This window comes from Coenobita brevimanus, chromosome 100, assembly GCF_032717465.1.
Source record: "Coenobita brevimanus isolate Jiangsu-jjx chromosome 100, ASM3271746v2, whole genome shotgun sequence".
NCBI lineage: Eukaryota > Metazoa > Arthropoda > Malacostraca > Decapoda > Coenobitidae > Coenobita > Coenobita brevimanus.
The window spans coordinates 5,667,501-5,691,204 of record NC_137053.1 but is presented as its reverse complement, the minus strand read 5'-3'; the positions used below and the strand labels follow the sequence as shown (position 1 = coordinate 5,691,204).

Here is a 23,704-nt window from a genome sequence, read left to right as displayed (position 1 = left end):
CACACACACACACACACACACACACGGTATCTTGTGTACTGTGGGGACGGCTCAGTATGATCGGGAGTGTGTGGCTCTGCGTCTTCTTGCAGTCTATTTCCCACGAATGAATGGCAGAATAAAACGTTACTACTACGACTACTACTACTACTACTACTGCTCTCCATCCTCGTCGTAGCACTTCTTCGTGACTAGATAACACTTAAGCTTCCAGTCAAAATGAACCGAGTATTTTGATGCACATAATTCCTTAAGTAGATAAGATTAGAAAAAATAGATAGAAAATTATTAAGTGGACCGGGTACAGGATAATGTTTTTCGATTTAAGAATGTAAGAATGGTGCAGTGGTTAGCTTGTCCTGCTCGCAATGAGAAGAGCGCGAGTTCGATTCTTAGGCTGCGCTGACGGCTGGGTGTGGTTCGCCTTCTCCTTGTCCCTCCTCATCCACCTGTACAAATGGGGCCCTGGAAGTAACGTGGATTGTTTTGGACTGTCTTTTGGGGTAAGATTGGGACTTAGTGAAATTGACTGCCTACCTCATGACAAACGTGTAGTCGATAGGCAGAGTTCTAAGTTTTCTTCTTCTGTATTTTGAAAGATCATTTTGTCATACACAGGGAATCAGAGGGTTGCTGTGTCTACTCTTCATCCAGTCTTTCATATTCCTTATTGGTCAGCCCCTCTCTCTCTCTCTCTCTCTCTCTCTCTCTCTCTCTCTTTCTTTCTGTATATATATATATATATACTAGCAAGACTCCCGGCTTTGTCCGGGCAAAAAACTATGAGAGTGTATACCGGCGTTGTCTGGTCCTCTGAGGGGCCACCCCTCGGTGGGAAACGACCATCGGGGTCCCAGTTTACCCACTGGATCCGTGCTTCTCCTTGGGTGCATTTCCCCAGGGATATATACACCCATGCAACTATTCCCACCATGGACCTATTCTCACCACGGATCTAATCCAATCCTTATGGACCTATTTCCCACTATCAACCCAACCTTCTCATCCACTCACCCAGCCTTCATACCCACCTACACTCATCTCGCCCATCTGCCCACCCACCTGACCCATCCACCCACCATCCTACCCACTCGGCTACCAAGCGCCACCAAATTGACGATATGGTGATTTTTAAGTTTTAATGCAGTACAGATTTTGATGCAGGAAGTTAAAAAGTCTACGGTAATCAGTCACCAAGTTCCACCATGTTGAGCTGATTAATAGTACTTTTGGCCATCAGAGGCGACACTACAGCAACTATTAAACCACACTGTTAACTTCCTCGTAAAGTTACCCCTGTTAGACCCCTTGGGAGGCCTCTAGATAGCTCCCCTTTAATTTCTGTAGCAGACAAACAAACAGACAGGCAGACAGACACACTTTTGAATACATATGTTAAAGGACAAGGGAAGGGAAGAAAGGAAGAGATGAAAATTGGATGGTGAATAGGATGGAGTAAAATGCCCTGAAATTACGTAGCGAGGCAGGCAAAACTTTAAAGAGCGTTACAGAGAGCAAGATAATCGATTTGTTGATACCTCTGCCCTTTTCACCAGCAAACTTCCATCCTTAGTTCAAAAAAAAGAAAAGAAAAGAAGGAAAGAAAGAAGGAATGAAAGAAAGTCCAGGGGCGGTAGGAATGAATCGGAATATCGTCATCTTGAACAGTGGAACAGTGGAATGAAACCAGGATTCCGGGAACGTTACTTTTTGGTTTATTCTTGTAACTCTGGACGATTTTTTTTTTCTCTCTCTCTCTCTCTCTCTTTTGACTTTGCGGCGGTAGGGGGTTAAATATGTCTTTCATTAACCCCTTCAGTACTAGAGGTCTTTTATAAATTGTAAATAGTCGTCTTTTCATCAGCCAGAATAAGAAGTTATAGGCTAAAGAAGTTAATGGAGACTTTTGATTTCTTTCCTCCTCCTCCTCCTCCTCCTCCTCCTCCTCTTTCTCCTCCTCCTCCTCCTCTTCCTCCTTCTCCTACTAATACTACTACTACTACTACTACTACTACAGTACTAAGGGGGTCCGGAAGATCATGATAATAATAATAATAATAATAATAATAAAATAAAAACTCATGCTCGGACAGTAAGAATGTAACATAGACGTCAATGTATACAATAATAATAATAATAATAAAAAAAAACGTGCGCGGACAGTAAGAATATAACAGAGACATCAGCGTATACAGTGAGAGGCTTAATATTAATTTTATCTCTTTTTTCCTTCATCACTTGGGCGCCTTGGTAAGTTGTAAATATAATCGGTGAGCAAGAGAGTAAGGAAAATATCATCAGTGTGGTAAGATGAAATGGAGACAAGATTTAATTCTCTCCCTACAAGACTACCATCCTAAGCTATGTATTTATAGAAATGAGAGAGAGAGAGAGAGAGAGAGAGAGAGAGAGAGAGAGAGAATAAGTGGTTAAATGAAAAACTGAGATGATATCTTGGTGAAAAAGTTAACAGTCACAGAGGAAATCGTCTTTGTTTTTATATTACGTCATGTTATGTTATCTGTTTATTTATTTATTCTATCGTCTAACTATTCTATTCAGCGTAGGATAGACTTTTCGATGCAGCCTTGAATAACCCCTTCACTACAATAAAATAAATAATAATAATAATAATAATCCTGCTTATGGGGTTAGTAAAAATGTCGTAAGTATTCTTTCTCTGAGGGATCCAAAATCGTCTTTAGATGGCCAGAATAATCCAATAAAACCCGTCGCCGGAATTCAGAGAGAGGGGCGTGCTGCAGGGAGAAGAAGATGGTTAAAAAAATAGCGTGGTGTGTTTGATGAAGGGGGCCGAAGGGGGGCGGTCACCCCTGTAAATGGGTGGTGGTGGCGTGGAGGGGGTCGCCAAGGGGATAGGGCCTCCATTAAGAACACTGATCCGACTCTATTTTTTCTTAATACCTAAGTTTTTCTCCCACCTTTATCCAGGGAAAGGAAGGGGAATGGAAGTGAGACAGAGTGAAGGGAGAGAAAGAGGAGGGGAAGAGGTGGGAGGTGAGAGGGAAGAAGGAGTGAGGGAGGAAATATGGGGGTTCGGAAAGGATGGAGAGGATGGGAGGGAGGGGGAGGGAAAGAAGAGGAGGAGGAGAGATAGATGGAAGGGAGGGGGTAGGAGAATAGAGGGAGGAAGGAGTGAAGGGGGAAAGAGAGGGGTCGGGAAGGATGGAGAGGGAAGGGAGATTGAGGGGGTGGGTGGGAGGGGGAGAGGGAGAGGATGGATGAGGGGTAAGATGTTTGTTTCTGTGTCGGATACCTGGCCATCGATTACTCAAGGAAGTATCAGCAATTAAGCCAAATGAACTTTTTTTAAATTCTTCCGCGAAAGTTGATAAAATAATATGTATGATCTAAACTGACACGTAGTAGAGAAGAGAAACAGTGAAGCATATATTAAAAAAAAAAAAACATAAGAAAGGGGAAATAGAGGAAGTGAGAAGGAGGAGAGGGGAGGAAGGGGTGAAAGGGGTGACAGAGAAGGTGGACAGGAGGATGGGGGAGGGGTATGAGAGGGGTGCCAGAGGGGGTGAGAGAGAGGGGCATTGGAAGAGGTGAAAGGAGAGACAGAGGGCTAGGGAACAAGAGAAAGGGAGGAGGGATGGTATTAAGAGGGATGAGGGGGAGCGGTGAGAGGATAGAAGGGATGAGAGGGGACACAGAAGGAGCGGACGAGAGCGGACGAGGGAAGGAAGGGGAAGGGGAAGAGGGAGTAGAAGAGAGTGGAGTTAGAGAGGGTGACACCTTGACATCATTAGACAGAATAACTTTTTTGATGTGATGTCATTCTGATGATATGGTGATAGAACTGACCGAAATAGGAGGTTAAATGTTGATGTGTGTGTGTGTGTGTGTGTGTGTGTGTGTGTGTGTGTGTGTGTGTGTGTGTGTGTGTGAAAGGTAGATAGATAAATGGTAGATAGATACACAGACAGACGGACGGATGGAAAGATAGACAGACAGGAACATAGGTAGAAAAAAGATAATGCAGCTTATGTTGATGTGTATGTGTGACAAATAGAGAGACATGTAATTTATATTCTTAAAAGTATGTTTAGCTGGATGTTTGTCCGCTATAGAAATTAAGGGGGAATCATCTAGAGGACACCAAAGGCATCTGACAGGGGTAACTATTTAGAAGATGTTAATGGTGTGGTTGAAAGTTGTTTGACTGGCGCCCCTGATGGCCAGAAGTGGAAACGAGCAGGTCAACACGGTGAAGTTTGGTGGTCAGTTACCGTAGAGTTTCAGCTTCCTCCTACACTCACATCAATTTTGCAACCTGAAGATCACTATATTTAAAGTCGACATGGTGGAGTTTGGTGATCAGTTGGGTTGGGTGGGTGGGCGAATGGGTGGGGTTGGCAAGGGTATGAGATGGGTGGGCACAGTGGGTGGAGTGGGTGTGCAGATTTGGGTCAGGCAAGGTGGCAACATGGGTGAGTGAGTGGCCAGGATGAGTGGTTGGGTATGTGAATGTGGGTGAGTGGGTGGGTAGGTTGATGGAGAAGGTGGGTGGGTGGGTGGGTGGGAAGTGTGGGAAAGGTGAGTTGATGGATGGGTGGGTAGTGGGAAAATAGGTCCATGGGGTTTAAGTCCATGGTGTGAATGCGAAGCCATCGGGATTAAAGGTCTCTTGGGCAAAGGCCAAGGTCCAGGCATTTGGTGGCCTGTTGGATGAAGCCGTTCAATCTGTCCATGCATGTGGTGAGGATATAGAAGAAAGGTTCACCTATCTTGGTAGTGTGGTCCATAACAAAGGGAGATCAGACAGTGAGATCTCTCGTTGCATTGATTTGGCCTGCGGGGTTATGGATTCACTCAGTTCGGGTATTTGGCGCTGTCGTTATTTGTTTGGAAGGACGGACTTTTGCATCTTCAAGGCGCTGGTGCTCCCTGTCTTACTTTATGGCTGTGAGACATGGACACTAAACAGTGACTTGAAGTGGCGAATTGACTCCTTTGGTACTAAGTGTCTTCATAGGATCATGGGATATTGCTGGTACAACCGGGTGCGTAATGAGCGAGTACTCCATGAGACTGAATCGAGGCCTGTTACCCACATAATACGTCAAAGCCAACTCCAGTTATATGGACACTTGGCCCACTTTCCTGAGGCTGATCCTGCTCACAGGGTGATCTCTGAACGAGTAAATCCAGGGTGGAGGAGGCCAAGGGGAAAGCCACGTAACTTATGGTTGGAGCAGGTCGATCACTCCTGGCGGGAGATACTTAGAGGGGGGAAGAGTCGCTGCCTGGAGGGTTGCACAGAGGGACCCGCGTTGGTGGAGTCAGAGGGTGAGTGAGGCTATGCGCCCCGCGGCCTTTACCCCTTCTTGACGATGATGATGTGAATAGGTTCAGTGTGGGAATAGCTCCATAGGCATATACCCCTGGGGAAATGGGTCCAAAGGGGGATCATTGTTCCAGTGGATAAATTGGGACCCCGGAAGTAGTCTCCCACAAGGGGGTGCCCCCCTCCCCAGGGTTCCAGGCTATGCCAGTGTTCAAGGTCATGTTTTTTTTATTCGGTAATCGCCTGGAACTCTATTAGGTCTCTATATTTTTTTGTTGGTCTTTCCCTTTCTCTCTCTTTCCTCTTTATATCCTGTCTCCTCCATTGTGATCATTCATCCCCGTCTATATCGTATACATGAATTGTCTCCTTTTCCTTCTCTCATTTTCAGTCCTCCCTCTTTCTCTCTCATTTACCTAAATCTGCACCGGCTGTTTTTCTTCCTCATTCTCCGCCTTCCCCTTCCCTCCTCTTTTTCTCCTCCTCTTCTCCCTCTTCACCACAGTCTCTCACTCCCTAAACAACACTCCCCGCAGAACATAGAAAATTCTCCAAACACAGAATCCCACAAACACCCATAAACTCTCCCATTCATCGGCCACAGTATTTTACCTTCCCTTGTGTGGTTTGAAGTCCAGAGCTGAGTCGATTATGCGCGCGCAGAATTATGCTTCTTTTTTGCGCATTGTCCACATTCTTCTCTTCATATCTCTTCATACCCATCAATGTATCTTCCCTTCCTTCCATATCATGCTTCCCGTCCTCCTCCTCCTCCTCCTCCTCCTCCTCCATCTCTAACTCCTCCTCCTCTTCCTCTTCCTCCTCCTCCTCAGGATTATTGAGGTGTGATGTACAAAATAAATCGCTGAGTGAAACATGTTGCGAAATATCCGAAATTAGTTAGAAAATTGAACCTTTAGGAATGTCAGTAAGGCAAACAGTCAATATTTACTGTCTTAGGCCAGTATTCTCGTCAGTTAAAGAAGCTCCCTAACACCTTTTCCTAAGCGATTTATTTTGCTTATTACACCTTACTATCCTATTCTGCACTACAGTATATAAATCCCTCTAACGTTGCCATACACTGCATAGATAACATACTGAAGGATAGTAACTAGCCATATCCAAAAATAAATCGCTAAGGAAGAGGTGCTGGGGAGCCTCTTTTCGTAATAAGGAGCTTAGTCTTACCCTAGAACACGCCCCGCAACCGTCAGTGTTATATCTAGGTCCCTATTTTTACCGCTGGGTGAACAAAGGCCAGCGCCCACCAGTCTGACCGGCTCAGTAACCAGACTCGGGTTCTTCTGCTTGGATGTGGGATAAGCTAACCACTGCATCCTCAGGAGGAAAGGTAGAAGGGTGGCGTAGTCTTTGTTATTATTATTATTATTATTATTATTATTATTATTATTATTATTATTAAGGTATGTTAGAGGTTGAAATATTGCCTCGTCTTCCTTCTTCGTCTTCTCCTATTTATTTAACCTTCCCTTTCCTTTCTAGATATCCACCTTTTTTTCCTCCTCCTCTCACTCCTCCTTCTCCTCTTTTCATATCCATTCTACTAAATTCTCCCTCCCTACTTCACTTCCTCTTCACCCACTCTCAGTCCTCCTCTTCTTCTCCACTTCATACCTCTGATTTTCCTTCCCTGTCCCTTCTCCAATTTCTATTCTTCCTCCTCCTCCTCCTCCTCCTCCTCCTCCTCCTCCTCCTCCTCCTCCTCCTCCTCCTTCCACGAATTCAGACACTCAGTATTGACTTTCGAACACTTATTTACGGTGAAAATATACAGAAGAAATGAAGTAGCAGTTACTGTGTTTACTTGGAGTTTGTTCTTAACTGATCGAGTGTGTGTGTGTGTGTGTGTGTGTGTGTGTGTGTGTGTGTGTGTGTGAGAGAGATTTTTTTCTTCACCTTACTCTTGCTATTTTAGGACGATTTTTTCAACTCAAAGAATGACCTATCTAACCACACCACATCACCACCACCACCACAACACACCACCACCACACCACATCACCACATCACACCACCACACTACACCCTCGCCACACACTACCACACCACCACACACCACCACCACCGCCACCTACACCCCAAACACGTCATTTCTTCACCGTCCCTACCCTGCCTCCCCACCGCCATCTCCATCCGCCGCCTATTACGCTGATGAGCCCACAGTCTTCACGTAATTAAGACGACCCCTCCGTAACTACCACCACCACTACCACCACCATCACCACTACCACCACCACCACCACCACCACCACCACCACCACCACCACCGCCTTCTGCATTCTTCTCATAGTCTTTCACCATCACCACCACCATCACCTCCATCACCATAGTCTATACTACCATTGCCACCATATCCATCGCCACCACCACCATCACCACTGTAACTATAACCTGCCACCACATCACCACACCACACCACACCACACCACCACAACACAATTTTTTCCTCTCCCCATAGCGTTTTTACCCTTCAGTGTAGCAGGTGGCGTGGATTTTGTAACCCTGGCAAGTAAATAGCGTGTTTGGAGGGGTGTATGGGAAGAAGAGTCAAGGGAAAAGGGGAGGTGATGGAGGGGAAGGGGAAGGGGAGGGAAGGGGAAGAGGGCTGGCTGGTTGTCCTCCGCGCCATTACGGTGATGGGCGATGTGGTGATGAAGTGGTGGGTGCATTTGGGGAGCTGTGGTGTGGTGCTGTGTGGTGTGGTGTGGTGAACGTATGGTGGTGTGATGTGGTGTGGTGTGAGGATGTGGTGTGGTGTAATGATAGTATGACGGTGTGGTGTGATGAGTGTATGGGGGTGGTGTGTGGTGTGAGGATGCTATGGTGGTGTGATGTGATGTGGTGTGGTGTGATGATGTTATGGTGGTGTGATGTGGTGTGGTGTGTTGTGCTGATGTTATGGTGATGTGCAGTGTGGTGTGGTGTGGTGTGGTATGATGCTGGTGTGGTGTGCTGTGATGAGGTGCTTCCGTGGTGATAATACAGTGGTGATGTGGTATGGTGTGATGGAGTGATGATGTTCTGCTGGTGTGATGTTGCGTTGTGTGTAGTGAACATGTGGTATAGTGCAGTGGTATTGTTATTGTGATTACTGTAGTGAGGTTACTTGGTGTGGTGTAGTAGTGATGTTGTATTCGTGTAGTGTGGTGTGATGTTGGAATGTTGTGTGTAGTGAACCCGTAGAGATGTTATGTGATGATGATGGTGGTGAGGGTAGCAGTCATGATGGTTTGGTGATGATGATGATGATGATGATGATGATGATGATTATGGTGGTAGAGGTGGTGGTTATAATGGTATGGTGATGATAATGATGGTGATGATGATGATGATGATAATGATGATGATGATGGTGGTGGTGGTGGTGATGGTGGTAGCTGTAATGGTATGATGATGATGATAGTAACAAATGGAAAGATGATGGCGGTAGAGTACTGGAAGTGTGGGGGGGGGGGGTGTTGTGGTAGTTGTGGTATTAGCGTTGTTAGGAGTTCTGTGTGTGGTATAAGCTGTGGTAGTGACGCTTGTAGTAGTGGTGGTGGTGGTGGTGATACAAAGCTGTGGTGGCAGTTGTGGTAAGAGTGGCTAATAAAGTGGTGAACATGACTGGTTGTGGTAGAAGCTTGTGGTACTGCGGTAAATGTGGTGGTAGTTGTGGTTGTGGTTATCATGAGTGTGTGGTGGTGGCTGTGTAGTGCAAAGGGCGTGGTAGCAACAATTGTGGTAGGATGTTAGTGTGGTAGCAATGGTAGTGTTATCTGTTTTGGTGGCAGAGGGTGTGGTAGCAGTGAAAATGGTTGCCAGTGTGGTGGTAGGAACGGTGGTAGTGGAAATAGTGTTGTGGTAGTAGCTGTGGTGGTGGTGGTAATTATTGTGGTGGTAGTAGTGATTGTGGTTAAGGTGTGGTGGTTGTGGAGGCAATGGTGGTAGTTGTGATTGTGGCGGTGGCAGTAAGTGAGATTGAGAGGTGTGGACAGGAGTGAAGTGGAGTGAGAGGTGAGTGTCATGTCAGCCAGTCTCTCACCCCATCACCCCACCAACCACTCACTGACTCACCCCATCACCCCATCAACCACTCACTCACCCCATCACCCCACCAACCACTCACTCACCCCATCAAGCAATCAATCACTCACCCCATCACCCCACCAACCACTCACTCACCCCATCACCCCACCAACCACTCACTCACCCCATCACCCCACCAACCACTCACTCACCCACCCCATCACCCCACCAACCACTCACTCACTCACCCCATCACCCTACCAACCACTCACGCACTCACTCACCCCATCACATTATTCACCCACTCACCCCATCACATCATTCACTCACTCACTCACCCCATCACATCATTCTCTCTCTCTCTCTCTCTCTCTCTCTCTCTCTTGACACACAGAGGAGGTGCGTGAGACAGTGAAAGATGCAGGAAGGACTGAGTAAATATGTGTGTGCGTAAGGTGGAGGAAGTGAGAGAGTGAGAGAGAGTGGACAGTGTAATCACGGGAGGGAGGCGGCCACATCATAAACACCACGCCACACCTGACTACACAAGAGAGAGAGAGAGAGAGAGAGAGAGAAATGAGGAGGGGGGGTGAGGAGAAGAAAGGATAGGGAGGAAATTGAGAAAATGAGAGTGCGAGAGAGGAGAGAGTAAAGAGGGAGAGGAGAAGAGAGGATGGAAACTAGAGAGAGAGAGAGAGAGAGAGGAGATAGGAGGAGTTGCAAAGATAGAAGAGAGGGAGGAAGGTGTGGGAGGGAGAAGAGAAACAGTAGGGAGTGGAAAGAGAGGAGCAGAAGAGAGGGAGTGAGATAATACGGGAAGGAGAATGAGAAAAAGAGAGAAAGTGAGTTAGCCCTTCTTCATGCAGACGACGTACGGTATCAGCACAGTACTCTGTGTGTGTGTGTGTGTGTGTGTGTGTGTGTGTGTGTGTGTGTGTGTGTGAACTACATAATCCAGGCAGTCTTGTGGAAATGTTCAAGGTCAGATAAGGAGTGGAAGGGTTCAGGGTCAGACAAGGAGTGGAAGTGTTCAGGGTCAGACAAGAAGTGGAAGGGTTCAGGGTCAGACAAGGAGTGGAAGGGTTCAGGGTCAGACAAGAAGTGGAAGGGTTCAGGGTCAGACAAGGATAAAGCCACACGATTTTTAAAACAATAGCTTAGGGATCGAACTCACAAAGCAGGATAAATACAAAAAAAAAAAAAATTGTGGTGAAACGACTGAAGGTAAGACTAAAATAAAATGAGCCAGCTTTAAAAAACATTCAGTTAATGTTAAAAATCACACGGCGTAAGTGGTTGTTCTGGCCTGTGATTGCATGTGAAGTACGGGGATTGCACACTTTCAATCATCTCTCTTGTGTTATTTTTTCTCCACAGACGGTTTCCCTCAGTTTAGTTTAGATTTTTCGCACTTCAGGGGTTAGATAAAGCCTTCATTAAGCCGTTCAGCACGAGAGATGTTTCCCATATTGATTAGAGAAGAAGAAATAAGAAGGAATGAAATGTGAAGTCAGGGGAGTGGAGGGGTGAAGGGAAGGAGTGTATGGGTTGTGAGACTGGCTGGGAGATGGAAGGGTTTGTCTGAGTTAAGGTTATAAAATGGGAGTGATATATGAGAGAGAGAGAGAGAGAGAGAGAGAGAGAGAGAGAGAGAGAGAAGGAATAAGGGGAAGAGGGAGAAGGAAGAGAGAAGGGTGAGGGAGAGAGGGTGGGAATAAAGGAGGGAGAAGGGAGTGAAGGAAGAGAAGAGGGTGAGGGAGAGAGGAAGCGTATAAAGAGAGGGAGAAGGGGTGATGGAGAAAGAGGGTGTTAAAGGGAGGGAGGAGGGTAAAGGGGAGAGGAGGGAATCAGGGGAGGGTGAAAGTTAATTGGAAAAGGTAGAGACAAATAGCGTAAGGGAGAGGGGGAGAGAACAAAAGCAGGGAGAAAGATGGAGAAGATGGAAAAGGTAGAGAGAAAGAGGGAGGGAGAAAAAGTGTGAAGGAGAGAGATAGGGAATAAAGGAAGGGAGAAAGGAAGAGGGGAGAATATGGAAGGAAGAGACAGAAGGTGTGGGGAAAGGGGAAGAGGAAGGGTGTGTAGGAAGGGAGGAGGGAGGGAGAAAATGGATGAGGGAGAGAGGTAGAGAATATATGAAGTGAGAAGTAAGAGGAGAAGACGAAAAAGGAGTGAAAGATTGTATTGGTTGGAGGAATATAGAGGACGCAAAAAGAGACTGTCTGGAGAGAGAGAGAGGAAGAAGTATTAATGGAGAGAGACGATGAGAGGGAGAGGGAGACCTGAAAGGAAGTAATATGAGACAGGGGAGAGAGAGAGAGAGAGAGAGAGAGAGAGAGAGAGAGAGAAGAGAAAAAAGAAGAAAGCAAAGAAAAGAAAGTAAGACAGTGAAAATGAAGCAACATGAATGGAAGGAGCAAGTGAAGTAGAAAGTGGAAGATAACAAGTACAATATATATATTTTTTTTTTACCTTTTCCCAACAAACAATAAAGAAAAACAAAAACATGAAGTCCAGAAAGTTAATCTAAAAAAAAAATGGTCAAAAGATTAACAAAAAGGGAGTCCACTAGTTTTGAAATTTACGAACACAACATTTAAAAGACAGGTGATAGTAGTAGTAGTAGTAATAGTAGTAGTAGTAGTAGTAGTCGTGGTGGTGGTGGTTGTAGTTGTAGTAGTAGTAGTAATAGTAGTGGTAGAAGTAGTAGTTGAAACCCCAGGCTCATCCAAACATGAACCCAGTGGACTGCAGGCTGAAGTTCCCCATCTCCTGCAGTCCACCATCCTTTTCTGGGGGGGACAGGGAGCGAACAGAGGGATGTTTGTATAACCTGGCAGCTCCACCACTCAGTCATCTCGGTGCCACCACGTGAAGGCGTCCCTCTTCAGCACGACTGGAGGTGATAAGCAGGAAGAAAGAGACTGAGGAGGACAATTCGAGATGAGCACATGAAGGACTTTGACTACCACTCAGCTCTTGTATTACTGGATTGAAGAGAGTAGGGGAGTGTGTAGGTAGACTGATGCTGCATGGCCGCCGTAACGGGGAAGGGATGCAAGCAGTTAGTTTGGAAGTAAAGCGATTACTGAAATGGTATTTGTAAAGGAGGGGACATGGAACATTGCGGCAGAGAGAGAGAGAGAGAGAGAGACCAGAAATTGAAAATAAAGTCAGCAGCCGACAAAGAAAATGGAAATGAGGAAACGCGAAGAAAAACAATGAGAAGAGAAAGAAACAGATAAGGAAGAGATGGTGTCACGAATCAATTCGCGACATTTCCCTTTTGTGAGAAGCCACGAACTATTAGTGGAAAACTCACTGTGTATCGCTCAGTTAACCGTTTCTCTCTCCATTTCGGGGTATACTTTTCAAAACATTCGTCACTGTTTTCAGGGGTGACCGATTTAATGCACGTCACTAAGTGCTGTACTGAGCGATACTATTGTTTCTTTATTGTTCGCCTACTGCTCCCTTTGTCTTTCCCACGACTTACTCAGTCTAGTGTTTGCTGTGACGGAGAGAGGTCCTGTGCCAGCAGTGTGAGAGGTCAGCTAGTACCCAAACTCCACTTCACAGTTAATCCAGTCCTCCCACCCCCCGGGTGATACATAGCATTCATCGACCGGTATTTCTTTTTGTATTATCCTAGTTATAAGAGTTTAATTAAGGTGTCTTTTTTTCCTAGGCGTAAGTATTTAGCTATTGCGTGAGTGGGTGAGTGCGTCTCATTGATTCGATTTGAATTGTAACGTTAAATTTATTTTTTGTAATTAATAAATTTAACAGTTCTTTTCCTTGAGCTTAATGTAAAGTAAAATCTTGTTTCATTTCTCCATAATTAAGCTTATTTTCCATATAGCTCCTAGCTTGCATAAACGTTTGCTTTCATAACTGGTACTTAGACCAGTCTTGTGGTATTAACTTAAAATCCTTTGTGCCAGATAGGAGTTAAAGCATCAGCAAGAGCCTGATATTATTATTAGTATTAGTTATTTATTGTCAGGGGTGAAGTAACTTTCTCCAGAGGCTAACAGTACAGTAATTCAGCAATTGTGAGTAATTAGTCTCTGCTGTGTACTGTTGAGAAAGTTTATAAATTCTCGTTCTTAGAGAATCGTGCATAAGCCAGCGTAAAGTAATCGTTGCTTGATGTAGCAAGACAATCATTGTCTCTGCTCTTCAATATTATTGAATATTATTATCAATCAAATAATATTTAAGCATATATTTTTATTTAAAAAACACCGTGATATTATAAAAACCCCGTGACAGATGGAAAGACAAGACGATCGAAAAAGAAAAAAAATAAACAAAAAAAATCAGAGGAATGAAGCAAAGAATGACAAAGAAAGGAACAGAAAACACGAGGGAAAAAAAGCGAAACGTGCATTAGTAAAAGAAGATAAAAATGGGAGATTAAAAGCAAGGTATGAAGAAAGGAAATTAAGGAGGAGGAAAGAAATGCAGACGGAGAACACTGGAAGAAGAAGGAGGAGGAAGGGGAGGAGGAGGAGGAGACGAAGAAGAAGAGGAAGAAGATGATGATGATGATGAAGAAGGGGAGGGGGAGAACGGAGGAATATGAAAGGATGAAGAGAAAATGAGGAGAGAGTAACAGAAGAGATAAAAGGGACTGAAATAATGTAGAAAGAGAGGAAGGAGGTCAAGAAAGCGAACAGCAAAAAAAAAAAAGAAAAAGAAACAAGGAAGACGCATAGGAAGAAAAAAGAAGGGAAACATGAACGGAAGAAAATGAGCAAGAAAGAGAGAGGAACATGGGAAGTAAAAGAACAGGTGAAGAAGGGAGAAGGAGAGGATACGAAGAGATGAAGAGGAGAGATGAGGGACACGAGGAGAGAAGAAGAGAGGAGAGAAAGAAAACTAGGAGAGACGAGAAGAGGAAGAGGAGAGGAGAGGAGTACAAGAGATAATTATGGAATGAGAAGAGGATTAAAATAGAAAAGAATAAGGAAACGTCAAAGAATGGAAAAGAAGGGTAAAGGAAGGCCCACGAAAGAAGAGAGAGAGAGAGAAAAAAAAAAAGAGAGAAGGGGAGGAAGAGGGAGAGGGAGAAAGCAAGAGCAGAGAAATAAGAGTAAGAAGGACAGAAGCCGAGGGAAGATGCGAAAGGAAGATAAAAGAAGATAATGAAGATAGATAGATAGATAGAGAGAGAGAGAGAGAGAGAGGAGGGGGGGAATGACCTTATACTTTCTTATACTTTCACCAAATATTTATCCAACTTTTTCAAAATTCGAGATCATAAACATCCCCATATATTTTCAACCCTCCCATGGCACGGTAAAGTATTATTTATTATTATTTATCATTATTATTTATCTTTATTGCCTTTATGCGACATTACCCAGCTATTAAAAGGCATCTTGTACTGAAGGGGTTAAGTAAGGGTGTATCTGATCTGTCTCTCTCTCTCTCTCTCTCAAAATCGCCCTTAGCTCAGTAAAACCACCCTTAGCTCAATAAAATCACCCTGAGCTCAATAAAATCACCCTTAGCTCAATTAAATCACCCTTACCTCAATAAAATCACCCTTAGCTCAATAGAAAGCACCCTTAGCTCAATTAAATCACCCTTACCTCAATAAAATCACCCTTAGCTCAATAAAATCGTCTGGAGATAGCAAGAAGGGATCAAAATACATCACCGAATTCAGTGGGTTGGTCATGATCCCTCCTCTGGCTTTTTCTATCTTTTTTTCTATCGTTTTTCTATCTTTTTTATATTTTCTGTCTTTTTTCTCTCTCATAATTATCTTTTCTATAATCATTTTCTGTTTTTCTTTCAATCTTTTTTTCCATCTTTTCCTGTCTTTTATCATTTTTCTGTATTTCTTCTTCTCTCTCTTTTCTGTCTTTTTTTTAATTTTTCTATCATCCATCTTTTTCTTTTTTGATAACGATGTGGATAAATTAATAATAATGATATAGGCAGGAGTGAAAAATAAATTCATCCCTATAAGTTGACGGAGGTAAAAGTGAAACAGAGAAAAGGGAAAAAAAAAAAACAGTAAACGGAGAAAAAGAAGAAAGCGAGAGAGAGAGAAAAACAGAAAAACGATAGAACGGGAAACAGAGGAGAAAGAAAAAGAAGTGGAAGAAGGCAAGGAAGGAGGGAAGAAGTCGGAGAAGAAATGAACAGAGAAAATGACGAGGGAGGGAGAGAGAGAGGCAGAGGAGGGGAAAGAGGGAGAAGGGAAAAAAATCACATAAAAAAGATGAGAAAGGATCAGAAAAACGAAAATGGAGATGAAGGGAAAAGATGAAGAAAGAAGAAGGGAAGAATATTTAAGATGAACATGAGGAAGCAAAGAAAATATAGAAGGAAGAAGAGAAATGCAGAAGGGAAAAAACGGAAGAGGGGATAAGAAGAGGAAAGAGGAAGACGGAAGTGACTGAGAGAGAGAGAGAGAGAGAGAGAGAGAGAGAACACGAAGAAAAAAATATCGCAAAAGAAATGAAAACACAGGAAAAGAAACACATAGAAAAAAAAAATGAGCACAGGAGAAGAAAGAGGAAGATGGAAAAAGGAAAGAATATGATACAAAAAAAGACACTAAAAAAAGAGAAGAGGAATATGAAGGAAGAGAAACGGCAGAGGAAAGAAGTGAAACACACACACACACACACACACACACGCCACAGGGGGAACAGAGGGGAAGAAAGGGGAAAAAGAAAACAGAGTACAACGAAGAGTTACATTAAGCAGAAAGGGAAAACATGAAAAAGAAAAACAAAAATGAAAAGAGGAAGGGATCAAGGAATAGAAGAGATGACATGAAATTAGAGGAGAAAAAAAGAGAAGAAGTATGGAGAGAGAGAGAGAGAGAGAGAGAGGGTGAAAAACTGGCAGCAAGGAGATAGAAAACAGGAGCGGCTCAAGGGGAAACTAAGCTAAACGATAAACCCGGAAGGTTGAGGTAAGGGGGCGAGAGAGATCAGGTAGGGTCAGGGAGAGAAATAAATGAATACAGGAAAGGGTACAAATGTGGGGTTGATGGAAGAATAAGGAAAGTGGAGAGAGAGGTGGGCAGATACGTGATGGAGAGAGAGAGAGAGAGAGAGAGAGAGAGAGAGAGAGAGAGTGGCTTGCAGTGGGGGAAGGTGTGTTATGGAGCTGTAACAAAAGAAAGAAATAATAGGTGTGTAGCAATAAAACTAGTGGTTTATGAGGAGAGAAACACTTAAATGGAGGGATAAAGACACCCTAACATGAGTTATAGCAGCCAAGAGCGGGAAGAGAGAGTTGAGATGCGTGGTGACAGAGTGGTGAAAGCAAAACTAGAAAGCATTCAGACAGCCGATACCCCCTCCAACGTCAGTCTATAATTTACAAACCAACTATAGAACATCACTGACAGAGACAATTATTTCTAGGGTCTTAGTCTGGCTTGCTACACAATCACAGAGAAAACACTCCTCTGCCGGCGTTAATAAAATGATTGCATTGGGATCCGACAGCAACTTTTTGAGATGCCTTGTGCAAAAACAGACAGGCAGACAAACAGACACGGGTGAATATATAGCCTCCTCCAGTTTCGTTGTCAGAGGTAACAAGGTAAGCACAGCAAGGAAGGCCAGGTTGACGGGAGAATGAAGAGAGAGAGATCGAGGCGATGTTAAAGTGGGGTAGTACATGAATGAGGGCGGCGGCTTAGTGTGTGGGAGAGCGTGGCGATGTAACAAAGTCAACAGTAGAAAGTAGACAAAGAGAGACGTGTACTATAGCAAAGTTCACGGATACCACTGCTGGCTGTGGCGATGGAAAGTGGTACAAGAAATATATTTTTGTGATTAATATGAAGCACACAACAAAAGAGTATGTGAAGGAAAGCTACTCCCTGACAGTCGGGGAGGAATGAGAAGTATGAAAGGCGCGACACGCACTGGATTATTGGTGGAAACGTTGCTCGTGATGGTACAGGAGTAAAGGTGATGCAAGAACGTGGGGATGAAGAGGATCGAGGCAGAAGAACAAAAGGAATGAGAGCAGTTAAGAATGACGGGTGGAAATTACGATGATTTGTGACACTGAGGGCTGCTTCCACGAGTGATTTATTTGCGTATCATTGAAAAGAATCCCCAACACGGTAAGCTTCATTAAGGAGGTATGGACTTGGCTAAGGATTGAAATCGCTTTAATAATGCTCATGTGAATGGGTCACGTGCTGGACAACACCGTCGCCAAAAGTGACTGAGGAAGCAGAGACAGGGGAGTGAAGGCTTCGCTGGTGAGCATGTTAACTAGAACAGCCAAGCCGTTGATTGCCGGACACTTAGGGGCATTTTTTTTTTTTTTTACTTCTCCGGCTCTGGGCAAAGGCTTCAGGGCCTGTTCCCAAGTCCCAATAGTCCTCCTTGGGACCCAGTAGTCCTCCTACATCTCTACATGTCACCACTTCGGCGCTAACACCCACCATCCATATCGAATATTTGCTAGGGCTGTCTCATACAGGACTGGTGTACTGGTATTAGCGGGGGTACTTTTATGACATGTCGGCGGGTCAGTTGGTAGTTCAGAAAAGTCTGCTTTTTAAGAAATTCAGATCCTTTAACTGTTCCCTGCCCCAGGCGGGACTCGAGCCTGGGTCCATTAGGACTGCAGGCCGCCTCTCTACTGATTCTGCCACCGCCTAAAGAAGCAAATAAGCCTCAGACGACCCTACAGAGGTCATATTATAAATGTGGTTCGTATTCATACAAAGTTTTAAGGTACTTATAAAATCCTCAACTTACGAATCGTCGTGCTTTGCGAATATAACACATCGCTTAGCATCCAGATACACACAGGAAAGGTTGATGGAGCCGTCCTGGGGCTCCATTTTGGCCCAGTTCTCTTCTGGTTACAAGTGACTGCGAGATTACTGCGTTAGTGGAGCGGCCGCTAGCAACCAGCAACAAAAGAGGCTGCCTTGGGAACGGGAGGTGCCCTTGTTACGGTCACCCTAGATGAATTGTGGGTTTGTGTGCCAGTCAAATAAAAATTAATAAATAAGATAAGTAAAGAGATAGACACTGACACCCGGACAGAATAGAGTGCAGTAGTAAAGGATACATATTCACGTAATTTCGAGAAAGTGCACAATGCCCCCTCCACCACCAGAGGGTCATCAGTCTCGCCCACGTTTGTTGCTGTAAACGACCAGCTTGACGGAACGTAAACAAAGGAAGGTGGATGATTCGGCTCGGCGCGCTGTGTGATTTGGGTGCTTCCGTTTTCATGAAGTGAGAGAGAGAGAGAGAGAGAGAGAGGCGGACGAAAGGGATAAGCGGGAAGAAAGGATGGAAGAGGATATGAAAGAATTAATGAAAAGGGATGAAAGGAAGAGATGAAAGTGACTATGAGTGGGAGGAGAGGAAGAGAGGGAGACGGGAAGAAAATGAGGAGAGGGAGGAAGAGGGAACAGGAGGAGGAGGAGGAGAGGGAAGAAAGGATAAGAGGGAGGAGAGCCGGAATGGATTGATGACTGGAAGAATAAAAACGAGGAGGGTGAGAGAGACGCGACAAGGGAGAAAGGAGAGAGGGAGAAATAGAGTAGAGAAAGGACAGAAGAGAAATGAGGGAGAGGGAAAAAGAGGAGATAGGGAGAGAAGAGAAAAGAAGGAGAAGAGGAAAGAGAAGGGGAAAGTGGAGAGACGGAGAGAAAGGGAGAGAGGAGGAAGGGAGGATCGGAGAGAAGAGACAGCGAGAAGAGTATACTTAGGAGGGAGAGAAGAGGAGAGACACGGTGAGGGAGAACAGAAAGAGAACGAAGGGAAGAGAGAAGAGGACCGGAGAGAATGGAAGAGAGTAGGGATGGGAGACAAGAGGAGAGAGAGAGAGAGAGAGAGAGAGAGAGAGAGAGAGAGAGAGAGAGAGGTCCAGCATGCAAAGACCATTCACTCCCAGAGAAGGTTTGTAAATAATTATACACATTTACGCGTAGGTGGATTTGTATCTTCACTACTGAGTTTTTTTTTTCTTTTTTCTCTCCAATGCGGATTTAGGAGCTCTGTTTTCCAATAGACTGTCTTGTGAAATTCGTCCTTTGATGTATAAAATGATTGTGTAATGTATTCATCATCATCATCATCATCATCTTCTTCTTCTTCATCATCATCATCATGATCCTTACTCATCATTACCATCATCATCATCATCATCATCTTCATCTTCATCTTCATCTTCTTCTTCTTCTTTTCATGATTATCATTACCATCATCATCCTCATCATCCAGACATCTGTCACACCTAAGGATGCGATGTGTTACCTAAAAAAAAAATACATGAGAATAAAAAATAAATGAATTACCAGTGCAAAGTAATCTGATCTTCGGACACCAAAAGAACCCCCCCCCCCAATCGCACCCCCCATCTCAGCCCCCCATCAGACACCCCCATCGTACCCCCCATCAGACCCCCCCCATCAGACGACAACAGCTCATTAATCAAAAACAATAAGATCATTTAACCTTTCACCCCCTTGGATTATCAGTATTATTGCCTTCCACACTTAATGACTTCTGCTCTCTCTCTCTCTCTCTCTCTCTCTCTCTCTCCCCATCTCATTAACATATCCCATTTAAGATATCATAACAAGCATAATAATCTTCCCGTCCTTTTAACAAGCACGTCATTAACTCTTTCATAATCACCGTATTCCATCAAACTGTTCTTAATGACCGTATTTTCGTACCCCCCCCCCGAGTAACAACCGTAATCCTTTCAGTATGAGGACGTGGTTATATTTCATTTTTCTATCTATCCATAGCCAGACGCCTAAATCACGTCAGGGGTGGCCACAAACAAATCGCCTCCATGTCGCCCTATCCAAACTCTTCTATTTAATTTTCGGAGGGGTCCATCATGGTGTAAGACGCTAGACGGAATCTCCATTAAGTATTCTAGTATATTACTATTTGTTTCTATTTATATTTTATTTAATTTATCAGGAGGAAAAATGCAACATCTTTATCAGTGTTGACTACAGTCTTTAATATCGACTTGAAATTCCTTTATAGCAAGCGTCGGAAGTCAAGGTGCCGTTTTCTAGTTGGGGAAGGAAGCTCCCTAACACCTCTTCCTTAGCGATTTATTTTTGGGTATGGGTGGTTAGTATCGTTTTGCACGCTATTTATGCAGAGGTTGGCGATATTTGAATGATTTAAGTAACGCAAAAGAGAACGGCAAGGTGTAATTAGCAAAATAAATCACTTAAGAAATGGTGTTAGGGAACTACCTTAACCACCGAGAATACATTGAATTGATGGGGTGAAAGATTATACTCCTTTCACCTTAACTTGGTCCAGATTTTCGTCCTTTTGCAGCTTCTTTCACGTAGCTCAGTGGGGGAAAATGGCAATGCTACGGCCCTACATTCTTTCCCTAGCACTTCTTCGTGACTATCGTAATTTTCTAGCGTTAATCTATTGTCACAACTCAGTACTCAAGGTGATAAAGTGATAATTTTTGGCCAAGTTTGAGTAAAAGGAGTAAAGATTCGTGAAAGTTGTTGTAGAGGTATTTTGACCGATCTTTGCTCCATATTGTAAACTATTTATCTGTATGTCTATAGCCAGACGCCTTGATTCCGTAAGGGGTGGCCACAAACAAATCGCCCTCATTTCACTTTGTCTTCCGTCATTTCGCTGCCCTTCCCCCACCTCACACACACCCTCTCTCATACACCAATCCACTCCATCCCTCCATCTCATCCTCATGTTGTAAACGCTGGTAATAAAACGCATCGGCTTAAAACGTAAAGCTGAGTCTGCTACAGTGAACGGTGCAGTACAGTGAAAAACCAGTGAAACGTAGGAAAATATCATGGTAGGATTAATACAGCATGGTGCAGTGAAGACAGGCATGTATGATCTGTGTTATGAGAATCAGGGGAGCCTCCGTAGCACCTCTTCCTTAGCGATTTATTTTGCAAACTGTATCTTAGCATTCATTCTACCTTGTGCCCTAGTAATCTTGTCTTTCGTTCTACCTTGTCCCCTAGTATCTTCGCTGTCATTCTGCCTTGTTCCTTAGTATTCTCTCTCATCCTACCTTGTTCTCTAGTATTCTTCTTTTTCATTCTGCCTTGTTCCCTAATATTCTTCTTCTTCTTCATTCTACCTTGTGGCTTCATAATATTCTCTTACTTTCCACGGCTGCCACCACTGAATATTCTGCCACCTCTGCCACCACCACTTCCACCACTGAATATTCTGCCACCTCTGCCACCACCACTTCCACCACTGCCACCACTTCCACAACCACTGCCACCACCACTGCCACAACTTCCACAACCACTGCCACCACTTCCACAACCATTACCACCACTTCCACCACCACTGCCACCACTTCCACCACCACTTCCACCACCACTGCCACCACCACTGCCATAACTTCCACAACCACTCCCACCACTTCCACCACCACTCCCACCACCACCACTCCCACCACTTCCACCACCACTGTCATCACTTCCTCCACCACTGTCACCACTTCCTCCACCACTGTCACCACATCCACCACCATTGTCACCACTTCCACCACCATTGCCACCACCACTGCCACCACCCCTGCCACCACTTCCACCAACCAAGAACACTAACCAGAGTTGTGACAGGGAGCGCTCCATTTTGCTTTACATCCTTTATTAGTCTCTCTCTCTCTCTCTCTCTCTCTCTCTCTCTCTCTCATTCACTCTGCCACTATATTTTCTTTCTTTTTCCACCACTACCAACATTTCCACCACTGCTGCCACCACTTTCACTGGAGCTGAGACAACACACAATACTGTTACTCACCAATTTGCTTTACTTTCTTTCCTTAATAATATTATTTTTTCCCACTTCTATCCTACCTCGTGCACTTATAAATTTTCCTCTCATTTTCCACGACTGGCAACACTTACACTACAAGCCTCCCTCTCTCCCTGCCTGCCAACACTTTCATCATCACCCTCTCTCCCTTTCCACCAACACTTACACTACCAGCCACCCTCTCTCCGTGTCTGTCAACATTTCCACCACCACCCTCCCTCCCTTTCCACCAACACTTCCACTACCAGCCTCTCTCTCTTCCTGCGTGCCAACACTTGCCAACAGTACAGGGGCCGAGATGTGACTGGGAGCTAGGGTGGAGAGGGGGGAGGTGGCTTTACGACCTGGGTGTGCTGTGTGCTGTGTAGGGCGAGGCGCTGATAACGTGCACACTGCGCTACACACACAGCTGACGCAAGCAAGGGCACGTGCATGGGATGGCTTCGTGCTCTGCTGGGGATGTCGTGCTCCGATTAAATACACGTGTTCTGTGCAAATTCACGTGTTCTCTGTATATTCAGGTGTATTGAATGAATTCCCGTGCTTTATGAAACTGCACGTGGTCTGTGTAAATTCACGTGATCTTTATAAATTTACGTGTTCTGAGTGTATCCACGTGTTTTGTAGGAATGCGCGTGTTTAATGAAAATTCACGTGCTCTGTATTAATTCACGAGTTTTGTGTAAATTCACGTGCTCTGTAATTTGACGTGTTTTGTGTTAATTCACGTGTTCTGTGTAAATTCACGTCTTTGTGTAAATTCAAATGTTCTATATATTCACGTGTTCAGTGCAAATTATCGTACTCTGTTTAAATTCACGTCTTCTAGATATTCATTTGCCCCATGTATATGCACGTAGGCCCTACTCTGTATATTCACGTGCTGTGGAGGGGTTGTCGTGTTCTGTGTAAATTTAAATGCAGAAAATCATGTGCTGTGTGTAAATTCATATGCCCTTTGTAAATTCACGTACTCTGAATTCACGTGTTTTGTGTATATTCACGTACTCTGTAAATTCACGTACCGGTACTCCGTAAATTCACGTGCTTTGTGTATATTCACGTACTGTTCGTAAATTCACGTGCTCTGTGTATATTCACGTACTCTGTAAATTCACGTGCTCTGTATACATGAACGTACTCTTCATAAATTCACGTGTTCTGTGTATATTCACGTACTCTTTGTAAATGCACGTGCTCTGGAGGCCTAAATCTGTTAATATTTGTGAGTACTCTGTAATGTAAGAGATATAATGACTTTAGAGACTGTGAGAGATAATATATCTTTAGATAACACAAGAAAGAGCGAAGACATGAGATAAGCCGCAAGAGATAACAGAAATCTACGTGCAGTACTTGGCATAGCACTACGTTGTGGATAAGTCTGCACGTTGAATAGGTTTACGTGTTTTGGTAAGGTGCACGTGTTATGTACTGTACAGTCAGAAGGAAAAGCTCGTGTACTGTTCCAGCGCGTCATATTTGCACCTACTGTATTCCGTTAGTTTCCTCCCTGACGCATATTATAGAAAAGAGGAAGAGGAAT

The 23,704-nt window shown here is 44.2% G+C and overlaps 1 protein-coding gene across 1 annotated transcript in view; it reads right to left on the bottom strand.

Moving 5' to 3' along the window:
* LOC145414546 (lachesin-like) overlaps positions 1–23,704 on the bottom strand; it is a 197,900-nt gene that overhangs the window by 157,406 nt on the left and 16,790 nt on the right. The window contains exon 2 of the mRNA XM_080284066.1: positions 23,264–23,392. Within this exon, the coding sequence (XP_080140192.1) occupies positions 23,264–23,392 (129 nt within the window). The remainder of the gene's footprint in view (positions 1–23,263; positions 23,393–23,704) is intronic.